Source organism: Berghia stephanieae, chromosome 14 (assembly GCF_034508935.2).
Source record: "Berghia stephanieae isolate SIO BIC M18660-M18661 chromosome 14, UCSD_Bste_1.3, whole genome shotgun sequence".
Lineage (NCBI taxonomy): Eukaryota > Metazoa > Mollusca > Gastropoda > Nudibranchia > Aeolidiidae > Berghia > Berghia stephanieae.
In genome coordinates, this window is record NC_088373.1 from 3,105,189 (window position 1) to 3,123,822 (window position 18,634).

At 36.3% G+C, this 18,634-nt stretch overlaps 2 protein-coding genes across 4 annotated transcripts in view; both read right to left on the reverse strand.

The window, feature by feature from the left end:
• Nucleotides 1-11,428: 11,428 nt before the first annotated feature.
• The window catches only part of LOC144959924 (uncharacterized), a 10,534-nt gene continuing 3,328 nt past the window's right edge, over nt 11,429-18,634 (reverse strand). For 2 of the 3 annotated variants that reach the window (XM_078892777.1, XM_078892775.1), the window contains exon 2: nt 11,429-14,276. In XM_078892777.1, the coding sequence (XP_078748903.1) occupies nt 12,756-14,246 (1,491 nt within the window). In that variant the 5' untranslated portion in view covers nt 14,247-14,276 and the 3' untranslated portion in view covers nt 11,429-12,755. Of the gene's footprint in view, nt 14,277-16,650; nt 16,679-18,634 lie in introns of those variants that run through there. The other variant, XM_078892776.1, reaches the window with a different exon arrangement.
• The window catches only part of LOC144960069 (uncharacterized), a 1,296-nt gene continuing 578 nt past the window's right edge, over nt 17,917-18,634 (reverse strand). The window contains exon 1 of the mRNA XM_078893020.1: nt 17,917-18,634. This exon is cut by the window's right edge and continues 578 nt beyond it. Within this exon, the coding sequence (XP_078749146.1) occupies nt 17,917-18,634 (718 nt within the window).

Sequence of the window (18,634 nt, forward strand, 5' to 3'; positions counted from 1 at the left end):
TTAGTGTTACTGTCTCTTCTACCCCCTTATAACTGTTTTCCGACATGCTTTCTGTCTTTGTCTTGGAATGAGATTACTTGGTTTTGTCCTAGCCCTGTCCGGAGTCCTTGGCTGTGAGGGAAACTGTCAAATGCATAGTTATTGTTTTAGGTGATGATAGTTTTTTTCCTTGTAAATCATCTCTCTATTATGTATTATTATATTTGTTATTTTGAATGTATAATGTAAGCATTTGAGTGTATTCCTCTTTGTTGGATTTTGTGCTTGTGTGCGGATGAGACTTATAGGTGATCTCAAACTAAGCACATTGGTGGTATGCTCTTGGAATCTACATCTGATCCCTATTTGTTCCCAGTTCCCCTTTGTCTTACTTTCTCTTGGGTGCTTTAATTGTAATTCTAGAACTTATTTCTATCCTATTTTCTTCCTTTTTACTGGCGCTGATATAACTTAAATGTATTGCAAGCGCCGTAAAACCCTTAAAAACAAAAAACAAACGTTACTTGGTATTTTTTAAGTGTGTATGATGGCAACTCTAAATGGACCCTATAGGGCCACAGTTCGAGGCCTGCTTTGAGCAGCACACTGTTGAGTACTAGAAAAAGGGTCTTTACTCACATTCTCTCAATGTACTCAGGTGTTAACGGCATTGTCTCTGTCAGGAAAAAAATATAACCTTAACCTTAACCTTTCGAATCTGTGACCTACACTCTCAAAACGGTTATTGTGTGGTATTATAACTAATAGTATTATTGATGTTGAAAATTGACTTTATTGTCAACTATAATTGACTCGGGTAAAGTTAATTAATGGTGTTCTATCGAGTAGAATAAATATGGTTTGATAAGGGGTGCATGACCATGATGTAGCATGTATATTATTATATTATATTAGGAATTTCATTGACCTGGAGTCTTGTCTCAACACCTGTGTGTTTGGGGAGAGGTGAGGTGGGGGTGGGAGGACAAATTAATTATTATTATTATTATTATTATTATTATTTACTTATTATTATTATTATTATTATTATTATTATTATTGTTATTATTATTATTATTTACTTATTTATTTATTTATTTATTTATTTATTTAGTTATGTAACAAATTAACCGTTATCTGATTGTGTTTATTGTCATCAATAGTGGGAAGAGAGGATTCTTGCTGTAACTTCTATTCCCACCATATCTTGCTTATTTATTTCTTTGTCTTGGATTGAGATTACTTGGTTTTGCCCTAGTCTTGGTCGAAGTTCTTGACTGGTAGGGAAACAGTCAAATGTATTGTTTTATAGTTTTGGTAGATGATTTTTTTCCCCTTGTAAATCATCTCTCCGTTATGTATTGTTATATATTATATTTTGAACATTTGATTTGTAAACATTTGAGTGTGTTCTTTTTAGTTGGATCTTGTGCTTGTGTCCAGATGAGACTTTTGCTTTGAGGTGATCTCAACTAAACATTGATAGTGTGCTCTACATCCGTTCCCTATTTGAACTACATATTCCCCTTTGTCTTGCTTTTACTTGTAAGTCTAGAATTTACCAACTATTCAATTTTCATCCTTTTTACTGGCACTGAAATTACTTATGTAAATGTGTCTCAAGAGCCATAAAACAAGCGGGTGGTTGGATGGGAGCATCACCCTTGAATCATATACCTATGATGTTCGCATGGGTGTACGATCCGATAGTGATGTCGTTTCTTCTTCTCTTTACTAGCCTATCCTGCTTCTTTGGTTTGTGATTGTATTTTTGACAGGGGATATTTTTTTTCCTGTAAATCCTCTGCCTGTTTGTTCTTGGTTATTTATAATTTAGCTTATGATATCTTTAGGTTATGATTTTGATTGACATTTGTACTATTTTTGTTAGATTGCTTGTTTTTTTGTTTCAGCGGTCTCTCATATAACCTCAATTGTGTTGGAAGAGACCTAAAGCAACAAACAAACAAACCATAAAACAAAACCAAAAGAAAAGCAAGCAACCCGTGTATATATATATATATATATATATATATATATATATATATATATATATATATATTTATGAGTGTTGGTGGGTACTCGTAGGTACGAAAGTGCTCGATAATGATGGTTAGAGCTAATATAGAATACAAATTGTCACTCACATTATATGGCAGAGACATTCGTTTCTGTGGGCTTATTCCACGTCCTCAGTCGGCGTAATGTCCGAAGAAGAAATTCTTACTCCATATGAGGTGCTTGTTCTTGGTTCCGTTGTGTAGTGAACAAGCACCTCATATGGAGTAAGAATTTTTTCTTCGGACATTACGCCGACTCAGGATGTGGAATAAGCCCACAGAAACGAACGTCTCGGCCATATAATGTGAGTGACAATTTGTATTATATATATATATATATATATATATATATATATATATATATATATATATATATATATATATATATATATATATCAATAAACCTGGGTGGGATTCCTGACCTCCCATAATGGGCAGGGAGGTACATACTGTGTCTTCTATCCCCTATGTCTGTTTTCCAACATGCTTTTTGTCTTTGTCTTGGAATTACTTGGTTTTGTCCTGGCCCTGGCTGAGAGGGAAACAGTCGAATGTATAGTTATAGTTTCGGGAGATTATATTTTTTTCCTTGTAAATCATCTCTCTGTTATGCACTCTATTATGTTTTGTTTATGTATTATATATGATTTGTAAACATTTGAGTGTATTCCTCTTAGTAGGGACCCGTGCTGGTGTCTGGATGAGACTTATAGGTGATCTCAAACTAAGTACACTGATATTGTGCTCTTGGAATCTACATCTGTTCCCTAATTGAACCAATTCCCCTTTGTTTGCCTTATTCTTGGATGCTTTAATTGTAATTCTAGATCTTACTTCTATCCCATTTTCTTCCTTTTTACTGGCATATGACCTTAATGTGTTGCAAGCGCCGTGAAACCCTTAAAAACTGGGTGGGGATCCTGACCTCCCATAGCGGGCAGGGAGGTACATACTGTGTCTTCTATCCCCATATATCTATTTTCCAACATGCTTTCTGTCTTTGTCTTGGAATGAGATTGCTTGGTTTTTTCCCTGGCCCTGGTTAGAGTCCTGTCTGGGAGGGAAACAGTCAAATGCATAGTTATTGTTTTGGGAGGTGATATTTTTTTCCTTGTAAATCATCTCTCGGTTATGCATTGTATTATGTTTAGTTTACATATTATATTATATGATTTGGAAGCATTTGAGTGTGTTCCTCTTAGTTCGGGCCTGTGCTTGTGTCTGGATGAGACTTTTGGGTGATCTCAAACTAAGTACTTTGACGGTGTGCTCTTGGAATCTACACCTGTTCCCTATTTGAACCAATTCCCCTTTGTCTCACCTTTTCTTTTGTGCTTTAATTGTAATTCTAGAACTTTTTACTATCCCATTTTCTTCCTTTTTACTGGCGCTTATATGACCTTAATGTGTTGCAAGCGCCGTAAAACCCTTAAAAACAAACAAACAAACCCTTAAAAACAAACAAACAAACCCTTAAAAACAAACAAACAAACCCTTAAAAACAAACAAATAAATAAATAAACACTCACATTTCTTCAGCTGGTACAGTTGTTTCGATGTTTGACTTGAATTCCCTGCTGGCCAAAGACGTGCGTAGAATCACTGAATTAATTCTACCAGCTGAAGAAATGCGTCTTTACCATTATGATATAATATATATATATATATATATATATATATATATATATATATATATATATATATATATATTTCTTTTTTTCCTTTTTCTTGTTTTTATTTGCTATTCTTTGCGATATACATATCAATAACAGGCATACACACACACACACACACACACACACACACACACACACATATATATATATATTCAACCAATGGAGAAACACCGCTGAAGTTATCAACTGGTACAGAAACACAGAAAACAAACAACGACAAAACGCAATCATCTTTGACATCTGTAATTTCTACCCTTTAATCACCAAAACCCTACTCCTCAAAGCACTACAGTTCGCAAAAACCTTCGACAACATCACCGAAGAAGAAATACATATTATCCTGCACTCGAAGAATACATCACTTTACAATAATGGAACAGCATGGACAAAAAAATCAACAAACTTTGATGTCACCATGGGGAGCTACGATGGAGCAGAAACATGCGAGCTCGTCGGACTATATCTACTTTCTCAAATGCAAAATCTCGATATATACATTGGAATATACAGGGACGACGGACTCGCATTGTGCAATAAAACACCGAGACAGACAGAATTAATAAAGAAAAAAATATGCAAAATCTTCCAGAACAACAATCTGAAAATTACAATCGAAGCCAACAAAAAAACATTCGACTTCCTGGACATAACCATCAACCTAAACGACGGCACCTATCAACCATTTTCAAAACCCAACAACATCCCATTGTACGTTCATAGACACAGCAATCATCCGCCATCCATAATAAAAAACATCCCCGAGAGCATTAACAAACGACTATCTAACAACTCTACAAACAACAATATATTCAATGATGCAATCCCACCGTACACAAACGCACTACAAAAAAGTGGATATAACTACAAACTAGAATATGAGGAAGAGACCATTACCACCCCAACAAAAAAACGACAAAGAAAACGACACATAACATGGTTCAACCCACCTTACAGCAAGAATGTGACAACTTCTATCGGTAACAAATTCTTCAATCTACTACAAAAATGCTTCCCTCCCGGTCACGTTCTACACCCAATCATGAACAAAAACACCATCAAAATAGGATACACCTGCATGCCAAACATACAAAACATTATTTCATCCAACAATAACCGAAAACTATCACAGCCAGATCAGCCCAGCAACAACCTAGAGAAAAAATGCAACTGTAGGACCCAGACAACATGCCCACTAAACGGCAATTGCTTGACTCAAAACGTAATTTATCAAGCCACAGTAACACGACCAGACACACCAAAACAAGAAACATACATTGGCCTCACCGAGTGTCCATTCAAAACCAGATACAACCTGCATACATCTTCCTTCAGAAACATACACAAACGACATTCTACTACACTAAGTGAACACATTTGGAACCTCAAAGAAAAAAACATACAACACAGCATCACATGGAAAATCAACTCCAGAGCACAGTCGTACTCCCCCTCTTCTAAGATTTGCAACCTCTGCTTGGAAGAAAAATTCTTCATCATCACTAAACCGAACATAGCAACACTCAACAGAAGAAACGAACTAACTTCCGCATGCAGACATAGAAACAAACACCTTTTATGTAATTACGAACCTCCATAAACACGAATCCATAAAAATACGAAAACACAACAATCTACTTTCACTTCCACTTCCTGATGAGAGCAACGCTCGATAACAACGTTGTAGAAGTCAAACTATCTTAATTATATTTCAAATGTTTATAAATAGCTCCTTTTATACTAAAGTTGAGCACTATTATTTCATGGTTTTTGTTTTATAATTCATACATTTGCTCCAGTTCTACTGTCCTGTTGAGCACTTTATTTTAACCAGAAATGAACCTTGTAAGTACTAATTTTGATTATTCGACAAAGAACATCCCGATCCCGACAAGCAAACAATACCTAAAATCTCTAATCAACAAAACCGAAAAATTTATAAGAAACACCAGATGGCGAGCTTTTTTCTACCTAAACCCTGACCAAACGGTTAAAAATAAAGAAACTTTTGGATTTAGATCTACCAGACCAGCCCCATCCAAACCTGAACTACGAGAATTCGAGGATGGAATGACAGACATCATCTGAAACATAAAATTCAGACAAATCAACGACACCTTCCACAACAAACTACAACAAGACATACGATCAATACATCAAGACTCCAATGTTTACGTCGCCGCTGACAAAACCACAAACTTCTACAAGCTTACCCCTAAAGAATACACACATTTACTTGAGAAAAATATACAAGCAGAATACAAGAAACAAACACCATCTACGACACCTGACATTACAGCAGAAGACAAAAGCATCGCCGAAAACCTACAGCTAAGTGACAGAATAGACACCACAGCAAAATCTAACGCCTTCATCACTATCAAAGACCATAAACCAACCTTTCGCAACAACGTACAATGCCGTCTCATAAACCCATGTAAATCACAAATCGGAAAAATAAGTAAACAGATTTTAGACAGAATCAACACCAAAATCGTCAAGTCAAGAAAACCGAATTCAACCAATGGAGAAACACTGCTGAAGTTATCAACTGGTACAGAAACACAGAAAACAAACAACGACAAAACGCAATCATCTTTGACATCTGTAATTTCTACCCTTCAATCACCAAAACCCTACTCCTCAAAGCACTACAGTTCGCAAAAACCTTCGACAACATCACCGAAGAAGAAATACACATTATCCTGCACTCGAAGAATACATCACTTTACAATAATGGAACAGCATGGACAAAAAAATCAACAAACTTTGATGTCACCATGGGGAGCTACGATGGAGCAGAAACATGCGAGCTCGTCGGACTATATCTACTTTCTCAAATGCAAAATCTCGATATAAACATTGGAATATACAGGGACGACGGGCTCGCATTGTGCAATAAAACACCGAGACAGACAGAATTAATAAAGAAAAAAATATGCAAAATCTTCCAGAACAACAATCTGAAAATTACAATCGAAGCCAACAAAAAAACAGTTGACTTCCTGGACATAACCATCAACCTAAACGACGGCACCTATCAACCATTTTCAAAACCCAACAACATCCCATTGTACGTTCATAGACACAGCAATCATCCGCCATCCATAATAAAAAACATCCCCGAGAGCATTAACAAACGACTATCTAACAACTCTACAAACAACAATATATTCAACGATGCAATCCCACCGTACACAAACGCACTACAAAAAAGTGGATATAACTACAAACTAGAATATGAGGAAGAGACCATTACCACCCCAACAAAAAAACGACAAAGAAAACGACACATAACATGGTTCAACCCACCCTACAGCAAGAATGTGACAACTTCTATCGGTAACAAATTCTTCAATCTACTACAAAAATGCTTCCCTCCCGGTCACGTTCTACACCCAATCATGAACAAAAACACCATCAAAATAGGATACACCTGCATGCCAAACATACAAAACATTATTTCATCCAACAATAACCGAAAACTATCACAGCCAGATCAGCCCAGCAACAACCTAGAGAAAAAATGCAACTGTAGGACCCAGACAACATGCCCACTAAACGGCAATTGCTTGACTCAAAACGTAATTTATCAAGCCACAGTAACACGACCAGACACACCAAAACAAGAAACATACATTGGCCTCACCGAGTGTCCATTCAAAACCAGATACAACCTGCATACATCTTCCTTCAGAAACATACACAAACGACATTCTACTACACTAAGTGAACACATTTGGAACCTCAAAGAAAAAAACATACAACACAGCATCACATGGAAAATCATCTCCAGAGCACAGTCGTACTCCCCTCTTCTAAGATTTGCAACCTCTGCTTGAAAGAAAAATTCTTCATCATCACTAAACCGAACATAGCAACACTCAACAGAAGAAACGAACTAACTTCCGCATGCAGACATAGAAACAAACACCTTTTATGTAATTACGAACCTCCATAAACACGAATCCATAAAAATACGAAAACACAACAATCTACTTTCACTTCCACTTCCTGATGAGAGCAACGCTCGATAACAACGTTGTAGAAGTCAAACTATCTTAATTATATTTCAAATGTTTATAAATAGCTCCTTTTATACTAAAGTTGAGCACTATTATTTCATGGTTTTTGTTTTATAATTCATATATATATATATATATATATATATATATATATATATATATATATATGTGTGTGTGTGTGTGTGCGTGTGTGAGCGTGTGATCGATATTTATATCGCACATAACAGCAAATAAAAACAAGAAACAGGAAAAAAAAAAAATTAATGACACCTTATCATATCAAAGATCTTGATATTTTGATAAAACTTATTACAGTGTATATAATATATTGCATGGATTGAGGTATGTTCGTGTATTCAATGTGAATTGGCATTTATTCCTGGCTGACACATATACCGATGGTATAATCAGTAATAATTTGTATTGTGTAATAAATTATATTACCATTAATTATCTACCCTCATTTGTTTTGTTATTCAATTCTATTGAGGTGAGTGGTATTGTGTTGTGAATGGGCTCTGAAAACACATTACATTTTAGTTCTCTTTTCAATGCAAAACTTAGTTGTGTTTCATTTATATGTACAGAATATATGCACTGCGGCAACAGTATCTAGGTGGGATTCCTGACCTCTCATAGTGGGTAGGGATTCTTACTGTGTCTTACTGGTTGGGATTCCTGACCTCCCATAGTGGGCAGGGAGGTTCTTACTGTGTCTTCTATCTCCCTATATCTGTTTTCCAACGTTCTTTCTGTCTTTGTCTTGGAATGATATTACTTGGTTTTGTCCTGGCCCTGGCTGAAAGGAAAACAGTCAAATGTATAGGTAGTTTTGGGAGATGATTTTTTTTTCCCTTATAAATCCTCTCTCTGTTATGCACTGTATTATGTTTTGTTATATTTATTATATATTATTTGTAAACATTTGAGTGTATTCCTATTAGTGGGGACCTGTACTTGTGTCTGGATGAGGCTTTTAGGTGATCTCAAACTAAGTACTTTGATAGTGTGCTCTTGGAACCTACATCTGTTCCCTATTTGAACCAATTCCCCTTTCTCTGCCTTATTCTTGGATGCTTTTATTGTAATTCTAGAACTTTTGACTATCCCATTTTCTTCCTTTTTACTGGAGCGGATATGACCTAAATGTGTTGCAAGCGCCATAAAACCCTTAAAAACAAAACAATGTCCCATTTTCTTCCTTTTTATCGGCGGACTTTATAGAACAATCAGTTTAATGAGTCATATTACAAAAATCTTGCTTCGTCTCTTGATGGAGAGAATGAGGAATAAGATCAGACCAGAAATCAGTAATCTTCAATTTGGATTTGTACCAGATAGTGGGACAAGAAATGTTATTTTCATATTAACATTAATAGATCGCTATCTTGAAATGCAAAAAGATGTGTATATATGTTTTATTGATTGCAAAAGGGCCTTTGACCGTGTAAAACATGAAAGAGTTATTGACATTCTACAGAAGTTGGATATAGATGGCAAAGACATTCGACTCGTTAGAAATATTTACTGGGAGCAAAAAGCGGCTGCTCGAATTGATAGTGAGGTCAGCGAGTACACACACATACAGCGAGGTGTGAGGCAAGGATGTGTCCTATCTCCCGACCTTTTTAACATCTACAGAGAGTTCATTCTACGTAAAATACAGCTGAAGGTAAAAGTGAATATAGGGGGACATATCATCAACAATCTAAGATATGCGGATGACACTGCTCTAATCGCAGAATCAGAAAAAGAGTTACAAGAACTACTCAATAATGTGGCCAAACATAGCGAAGACATGGGGTTAGAACTCAATGTGAAAAAAACAGAATGTATGGTTTTGAGCAGAAATAATGTTAAACTACCCTGCAAATTATCCTATCAAAACGAAGAGATCGGGAGAGTTGAAAGTTTTACATATTTGGGATACATTATTACATCTGATGGGAGATCCACCCATGAAATTAATAGAAGAATTCCATTAGCAAAGAGCACACATAAATCAATTAAAGCAAATCATGAACAACCACAATATTGAGATGGCAACAAAATTCGGGTAATGAAATCATACGTGTGGTCTGTGCTTCTCTATGGCAGCGAGTGTTGGAAGATTAACAAAGAATGTGAACGTAGAATAACTGCAGCCGAAATTTGATTTTATAGACGCATTCTTAGAATCTCATGGAAAGATAAAATAAAAAACGAAGAGGTATTAAAGGAAATTGGAGTACGACCAACTTTGGTAAACACCATCAGAAAGAGACATTTAAAATTTCTCGGACATATTTACAGAAAAAACGGAATTGAAAAGATTGTACTTAAGGGTAAAGTTGCTGGGAAGAAAAGAAGAGGGAGACAGAGGATAGATTACATTGACAATCTGAACAGATGGATTGGTGGAGGAGGAACAGGAATCGAGCTATTGAGAAGATCTGAGGACAAATATGGTTGGAGGGACATGATCGCCGATGTCTGCAACAGGCCTGGCACTTGATGATGATGATTGGAGCTGATATGACCTAAATGCGTTGCAAGCGCCGTAAAACCTTTAAAAACATTTTTTTAAACATTTATTGCTGGGTGGGGTCTGTTGACCTCCTATGACGGGCAAGAGGTGACTTGCTAGTCTCTTCTATCCACCTTTATCTGGTTTCTGGGTTGCTTTCTGCATGGGAGGGAAGTAGTCAAATTTATAGTTTTGGGAGGTGATATTTTTTGCCTTGTAAATCATCTCTCTGTTATGTACTGTTACAATTTTTTTTATTTTTTTAAAATTATAGATATATTGGTTTGTAAACATTTGAATGTATTCCTCTTTTTTGGGGACCTATGCTTGTGTCTGGATGAGACTTTAAGGTGATTTCAAACAAAGTACACCGAGGGTGTTCTCTTGGAATCTACAACTTTTTTTTAACTATCCCGTTTTCTTCCTTTTTACTGGCGATGGAATGACCAAAATGTGTTGCAAACGGCGTAAAACCCTCAAAAACAACAACAACAAAAAACAACAGCTTTATGTCTTTGTCTTGGAATGGGATTACTTGGTTTTGTCCTTGCGCTTGCTGGAGTCCTTGGCTGAGATTGAATCAGTCAACTGTACAGTGTTTGTTTTGGGTGGTGATATTTATTTTCCGTCTAAATTATCCCTCTGTTCTTTATGAATAGTTATATATTTTGTTTGAACATGTCTTGTAAACATTTGAGTGTCTTCCTCCTATCGGATCCTGTGCTGGGTGTCTTGCTTAGACTTTTAGGTGATTTCAAACTAAGGACATTGATCATATGCTACTGAAATCTACACCTGTTCCCAACTTGAACCCTTCTCCTTTGTCTTATTTTTACCTGGGTGGTTTAATTGTGATTCTAATTTTTTTTTTACCATCACATTGTCTTTCCTTTTTTGTTTTCTTTTTGTTTTTTTTTTTTTTTTTTTTTTTTTTTTTTTTTTTTTTTTTTTTTTTCTTTTTTTTTTTTTTTTTTTTTTTTTTTTTTTTTTTTTTTTTTTTTTTTTGGGGGGGGGGGGGGGGGTTACAAGCGTTGATATGGCCTAAATGTGTTGCAAACGCCTTACATTTTAAGCTAAAACTCTCAATAACAAAACAACCAAACTGTAACTGTCTTTACTGCGAGAAATAGTTTTGCATTGGGTTTTGTTATCATTATTTTTTTTTTTGGTCTCTTATCTTCCTAATTTTTGGTTATGGGGTCTTTTGGCCTTTTCTGGATGGGGTTCCCGACCTCCTATAGTGGTCAGGGAGGTAATTGCTTTGACTTCTATCCCCTTTCCTTGGTTGACGGGGAAACTCAAATGTATCAGGTTTTGGAGATGACATTAATTCAATTTAGTTCATCTGTCTGTTGTTCTGTTATATGTTTTTTGTTTTGTTTTTAATATCATGATTTGTAAGCATTTGAGTGTTAGTTTTCTTGGTGGGATCCTGTGCTTGTGGCTGGATGAGACTTTTAGATGATCTCAAACTAAGTACACTGATGGTGTGCTCTTTGAATATACAGCTGCTCCCTATTTGAACCACTCCCCTTTGTCTTACTTTTTTTTTCGTATGCTTTTAGTGGAATATCTACAATATTTTGACCACCCAATTGCAAGCGACGTAAAACCTTTAAAAAACTAAAAATAAAACAAAGTTTCTGTCTTCCTTTTTATTGACGCTGATATGACCTTATTGTGTTGCAATCGCCGTAAAACCCTTAACAATCAAAACATGCAATCTGTAATTGTGTTTGTACTGAGATAAACCGGGTTTCATTAAAAAAAATTTTGTTGTCTATCTTCCAAATTAATGGAATCAGAATCGAATCTCAACATAAAAAAATTATAATGAAATTAATGAAATTGTGGTTATTATTATTATTTTCAAAATAAGGAAATATATTTATATATCAAGTACACAATAACAATTTTGAAGAATCGCGTGAAAATCAATCATTATGGGGTTGGCATCAGTTTTTTTCTTAGCAAATGCGGATCCCTTCCCCCCCCCCCCCCACACACACACAAATACACAAAAACAAATACATATTATAAAGATATTATTTAAGTAAAAATCACTAGATTCTTACAGATCCTCCCCACCCCCTTACTTCCAATGCTGATAAAACCTCAAGGTATTGAAAGCATGGAAAACTTCTTCAACTCTCTCCTTGCCGATCAATTTCAGTATTTTCCCAAAATGGAAGGCTTACCCAGCAGAAAAATTGATTTTTTAAACTCAAACAAGCTCTCAACAGAACAACTCTATGTTCTTATTGATTAAACAAAGATCATATAGATGTACAAAATAAATCTGAATAAGAAAAATGTATATTGTCCCTTAGTGACAGATGTGGCGATTTTGCTGCTGGTTTAAGGGAGAGGGTTTAAGAAAAAGTAAAAAAAAAAGAGAACCAAACTTGATACGACTTGGACTTGCCTGGCTCTAACTGCGGTCCTTCCTCGAAAGGAAAATGTTCGATGTAATCTTTTCATTGCAAAAAGCCTTTTTGACCACTTTCTCACTTTACTTTTTGTCCCGAGGAAATGAAAGAGTGATGATAACTAATCCAAGCACACACGATACAGAACCCCAACCAAATTCAAAGAAATGTCCGTATCTTGCAATGAGGAAATCCAATCCTAAAGTCGGACCTATCACTCCCAAACTTGGAGCCACGTCCATGGCCGCCATGTTGATGGTATAGAATTTCGTACCAAACCATTTAAAAAGTGCAATACTAAAACAAGTATGCAAGTTTCCCATCATGCAACCGAAAACAGAAGAAATGAAGTAAGCCCATTTACACCAGGGAGCGGAAAAGTACATTGTAAGCAGTGACACTGCACTTCCGGCGTACATGATGATGAGGGATGACTTCACACCTAATTGGTCAATGACGTAGCCCCACGTCACCATGGCAGGGATTTCAGAAATGACTTGAGCAGTGCCCAGCTGTGTGAGAAAATGGTCATCTTCGATCCACATCTGTCCGTAGAGTTTGTAGTATGACATCACAACAAGCCTGGCTGAGGCACCTAAAAGGTAGACTGCGAACATTTTGCAGAACAGTTTGCTTCGGAGCATTTCCTTGGGTGTATAGTTGTTGTTGATTCGGTTTTCAGAAGTATTGCTGGCGTTCTCTTGAATTTCAATTGAAGATCCATCTCTATCTTGTTTTACATTTGCATCCGACTTTGTTGCTGGGGTTGATGGTGATGTTGATGTTACTGCCAATGGTAATGATGATGGTAATATTGAATGTCGCCGTGTTGATGTTGGTGGTGGTGGTGGTGGTGGTGATTCCGATTTTGATGTTGATGAAACCAGCAAAGACTGACTTTCCATACAAGAGCACGTATCTCGCAATATAGTCAATCCCAGGAACTGCGCTATTGAAAAAGATATACCCAACACCAGGAGCACATTGGGGACTTTCGAAATGACTTCCTCTTGGTTGAAAACAAGCATCGGTCCACATTTGACAGTCGGCGAGAGGTTGGAAGGGTTGGTGTACCACGTGACAAACTGATTGATGACGATACCACCCACTGGGCCGCCTGTCATTACGATGGACGAGAACAAGGACGCGTGGCTCTCAGACAAGATGAGTATGTAATATTGTTGAAGAATACCCTCGTAAAATCCACAACCTAAGCCTCCAAGAATACCAAACACAATATAAACTGCCGACAGGGAAATGTCCAGAAGTAAATAACACAATATAAAAGATGCATTTTGTAACAGGATGGCAATTCCCAGAAGTACTCTAGTGTTGACTTTTAAGGATAAATAACCGCTCATTATCATGCCGATGATCCAGAATGGAACGTTGGAAGCGATCACCCAAGAAGGGGTCACGAGGTCACTGTCAGTTGAAGTCACGTGATGTAGAGTGTATGACGTCAGATAGATGGAGAGATTTCCCCAATAGAAGAAAGGTTCGTTATTTAAAAACACGAGAAATCCACCAATTATATTCCGTAATTGGAAAGTAAAACTGAATCTTTGATTCATCCTCGATTCAGTCCTTTAGTTTCCGTAAACCTGAAATTCAAATAAAATAAAATGAATTTTAAACAAACACAACGCTCTCCGCCTAAGATGTACGGCAATGCGCTCTAGAATTAAGGCATTCGCCTTCTGATCGTAAGGTCCTGGATTCGAGTCGCGAGGGACGCAGAGTTGAGTTCTTGTAAAAGGCTCTTTATTCACATTCTCTCATATTACTCAGGTTCAAAATAAGTACCTGTCCGTTAACAGATTTGACTTTGTCCAAAAAATAAAAAGAACATAATGAAAAAAATAATTTGCAATATCACCCAACATGTATCTAGAATATAAGAGTGCTCGGACAATTTGGTTAGACCATATTATAATATTATAAAAAAATACACTCACATTTCTCCAGCTGACCCTATTAACCAGTAGATTTTTGACCAATCAAAACATGAGATTGGTGACACACCTTCACACGTGCTCGGACAAACAATTGGTTGTTTATAAACAATAACGTGAATGAAATCGACCTCTCTCTGATTATTGTTTTTATTTTTATACCTCCAAATGGGTGACTAGTTATTACACGATTTTCTCGATCATATTATAAACGTTTTAAGTTTATACATAGTTTTCTGTGTCGGTTCTATTGATGAAGCGGTAAAATAGCGGGTATTTTACTTAGAAAACATACCACCCATACTAAAACCTATGTTGTTTGTTATGCTCATCAATCACTGTCACTGTTTACATTATGAGGACTTCCCGAGAGGCGTGGTTATCTAAGTGTCTATTCTTTCAGTGTTTTCTATCATGTTTGTGGCCAACAGCAACTCGAATTCACGCTTTTGTGCGGCTATGTGGTCAAGTGGCTTGACACTCGCTTTCGGATCGGAAGGTCCTGGGTTCGAGCCTCGCGCTCGGCGCATAGTTGAGTCCTTGGAAAAGGCTCTTTACTCACATTCTCTCACCGTACTCAGGTGTAAAATGAGTACCTAGCTGGCAGTTAACAGCGTTGTCTGTCCGAAAAATTATAATATCGCCTAACAGGCGTTATGTCCCGTCCTACATGATAAGTGTTGCTGTTGACCACGGATCCCTTGTAAAGCGCCTTGAGCACATTTAGTTGATATTGCGCTATATCAAGCTCAGTTTTTTTCAATTTTTTAAAATGATTTCATGGCAGAATGCATCGTGGATTATCCAGTGTAGCCATATAAATGGAAGGACTCCTATCAATGATATCAGATCATGACATCAGATTAAAGGGTAGAGACTCGACGGGTGTGTGTGTGTGTGTGTGTGTGTGTGTGTGTGTGTGTGTGTGTATGAGTGTTTATGGGTATATGTGTGTGTGTGTATAAATTTTAGTACTGTATGTATGTGTGCTTGTTGGTGTATTACAATATGCTTCAACAGTCGTGACGTCACTTCCCTCGTAATGACGCATAGTAACTTAGTCACTGGGTCTCAACTATCGGAACAATGGCGGACGCCCTGGTGAAATATTTCTCCGACGAGCATAAAACTGAATCCAGAGGAGAAAAACATTATAAATCTGATCAAGTTTTGACTTTTATACATTCTGATCACATGACATTTGAAAAAGTTTGAGCAAGCGTAAAGAATAAAAAGTACCGATTTTCTTTTGTTTAGAACCAAGCTGCTCGTTGCTGGGCGGACGTGACATCAGACTCAGACTATTGAATCCTATTCTGGTTATTGTATAATAACAATAGTTATGACTAAGCATTGTTCTGTGATGATCTGGGCATTGTGTAGTGAGTAGTGAACACATGTCACATGAACACAGCTGGAATCTTCAAAGTTGTTTTGCTGTTTCTATTGATGTCAGAAAATGTTGGAAGTTGTTCCTGTTGTTGTTGTTGTCGTACTCTTCTTTGTCGTCGTCGTCATCGTCGTTCTTCTTCTTCTTCTTCTTCTTCTTCTTCTTCTTCTTCTTCTTCTTCTTCTTCTTCTTCTTCTTCTTCTTCTTCTTCTTATTATTATTATCATTATTATCATTTCTATTAATATTATTATTATTATCATTATTATCATTATTATTATCATTTCTATTATATATTATTATTATTATTATTATTATTATTATTATTATTATTATTATTATTATTATTATTATTATTATTATTATTATTATTATTATTATTATTATTATTATATATTGTTATTATTATTATAATTTTTATTATTATTATTATTATTATTATTATTATTATTATTATTATTATTATTATTATTATTATTATTATTATTATTATTATTATTATTATTATTATTATTATTATTATTTTATTATTATTGTTGTTGATGGTGATGATGATATATTTTGTTCAGAGAAAAGTTATGACAATTGGTCATGAAAGGGCTAAATAAACTATTTGAACTTTTTGAACCTTACTTTGGCCCTTCTCCGTAATGGAAAGAATTGTTTTATGTGAGCGTGTCCTCGGAAAAGCTTTGGTGATCACATTTTCCCACCGTACTCGGGTGTAAAATGACTATCTACTTATCTGGTAACAGCATTGCCACTGTCAAAATTAAAAAAAAGCCATCGCCAACCTCATAAAATGTTCCATAGAGTATGTTACAAATGGGAGCGATCTATAGATAGTTCGAGGTTAACGTCACTCAGGTCTTTGTTATTGTTTTTTGCCATTTGCGTTTATGAGTAATGCTCACTGAACTGTATTAACCCGACTATAAACGTTCATAGATACACACAGTTTTGTGTGTTGGTCTGTTATACTTCCGGATGGCATGTTATGAGCTTCTTAGCCAAGCGCATACTATCTATATTCATATTTTCGTCCAACCTAGTCATCGCTCACATGATTTCTTGCAGTACAACGATTGGACATTTCCCAATTAAAATAAACACACTGCTTTGTTTACGAAAGTTGTAAACAAACCCATGAGTCATGCTGAGCAAAATGACCAATTGTGACGTTGGATATTTCTCAAACTGCGAACACTTTTCAATATGTGGGTCATTTTGAGCACATTTTGCAATGTGCCCAATGACCTGAAGCGCATGGAAAGATAATATAGATCATCCCCATTGTTTCCAAACGGTAATAAGATCGAAGTAAACAGTATTGCCAAAAGTGAACTTTAAGGGTAACTGTTAGGATCTGAGTTGAAATAAATAAACTGGAATCCACACACACAAAGTCAAAAAAGTTGGTCTCAAATGTTCTGTTCTTCGTCTAAGTGTGTTCTATTGTTAAGGGATACAGTCAAATCTGCTTATGTCCAACTAATTTTTCCTCGTCCAATGGTGATCGCTTGCTTTATCAGGAATTCACTATAACGTCATTTCTGAGACATGGTTTTGTTTCCAACACGGAAAAACTAAAAATATCTATGTATTTCTTATCATTTTTACGTTAAATTCAGATTTCGTCATCTAATTATAACACGAAATATAACAAATATAAAGCGTATTTCCGCGGCTTTACTGTGCTCAATGCGCTCCACAATATTTCACTCATTCCCACAGTAGGTCATATGAAATCATTTTATTTCCATTCCATACAGTACCAGTCGCCTGGTTGTGAAACGACACTCTTACATTATCCTTCACTGCCTATAGACAGGTACTTATTCACATCTCTAGTTAATTCGTACATAAAACAAGTTCGACGCAATGGTCACGTGAATGATTTTATTTTTTGTCCCGAGGAAATGACAGAGCGATGATAACTAACACAAGCACACACGATACAGCAGCCCAGCCAAATTCAAAGAAATGTCCGTATCTTGCAATGAGGAAATCCAAGACCAATGACGGACCCATCACTCCCAAACTTGGAGCTACATCCATGGCCGCCAAGTTGACGGAATAGAACTTCGTACCAAACCATTTAAAAAGTGCAATACTAAAACACGTATTCAAGTCTCCCATGATGCAACCGAAAATTGAAGAAATGAAGTAAAACCATTTACACCAGCGAGCGGAAAAGTACATTGTAAGCAGTGACACTGCACTTCCGGCGTACATGATGATGAGGGATGATGTCACACCTAATCGATCGATGACGTAACCCAACGTCACCATGGCAGGGATTTCAGAAAGGACTTGAACAGTTCCCAGCTGTGTGAGAAAATGGTCATCTTCTATCCACATCTGTCCGTAGAGTTTGTAGTATGACATCACAACAAGCCTGGCTGAGGCACCTAAAAGGTAGACTGCGAACATTTTGTAGAACAGTTTGCTTCGGAGCATTTCTTTGGGTGTATAGTTGTTGTTGATTCGGTTTTCAGAATTATTGCTGGCATTGTCTTGAATTTCAACCAAAGATGCCTCTTTATCTTGTTTTGCATCTGTAACCGACTTTGATGCTGATGTTGATGGTGATGTTGATGGTAATGATAATGATGGC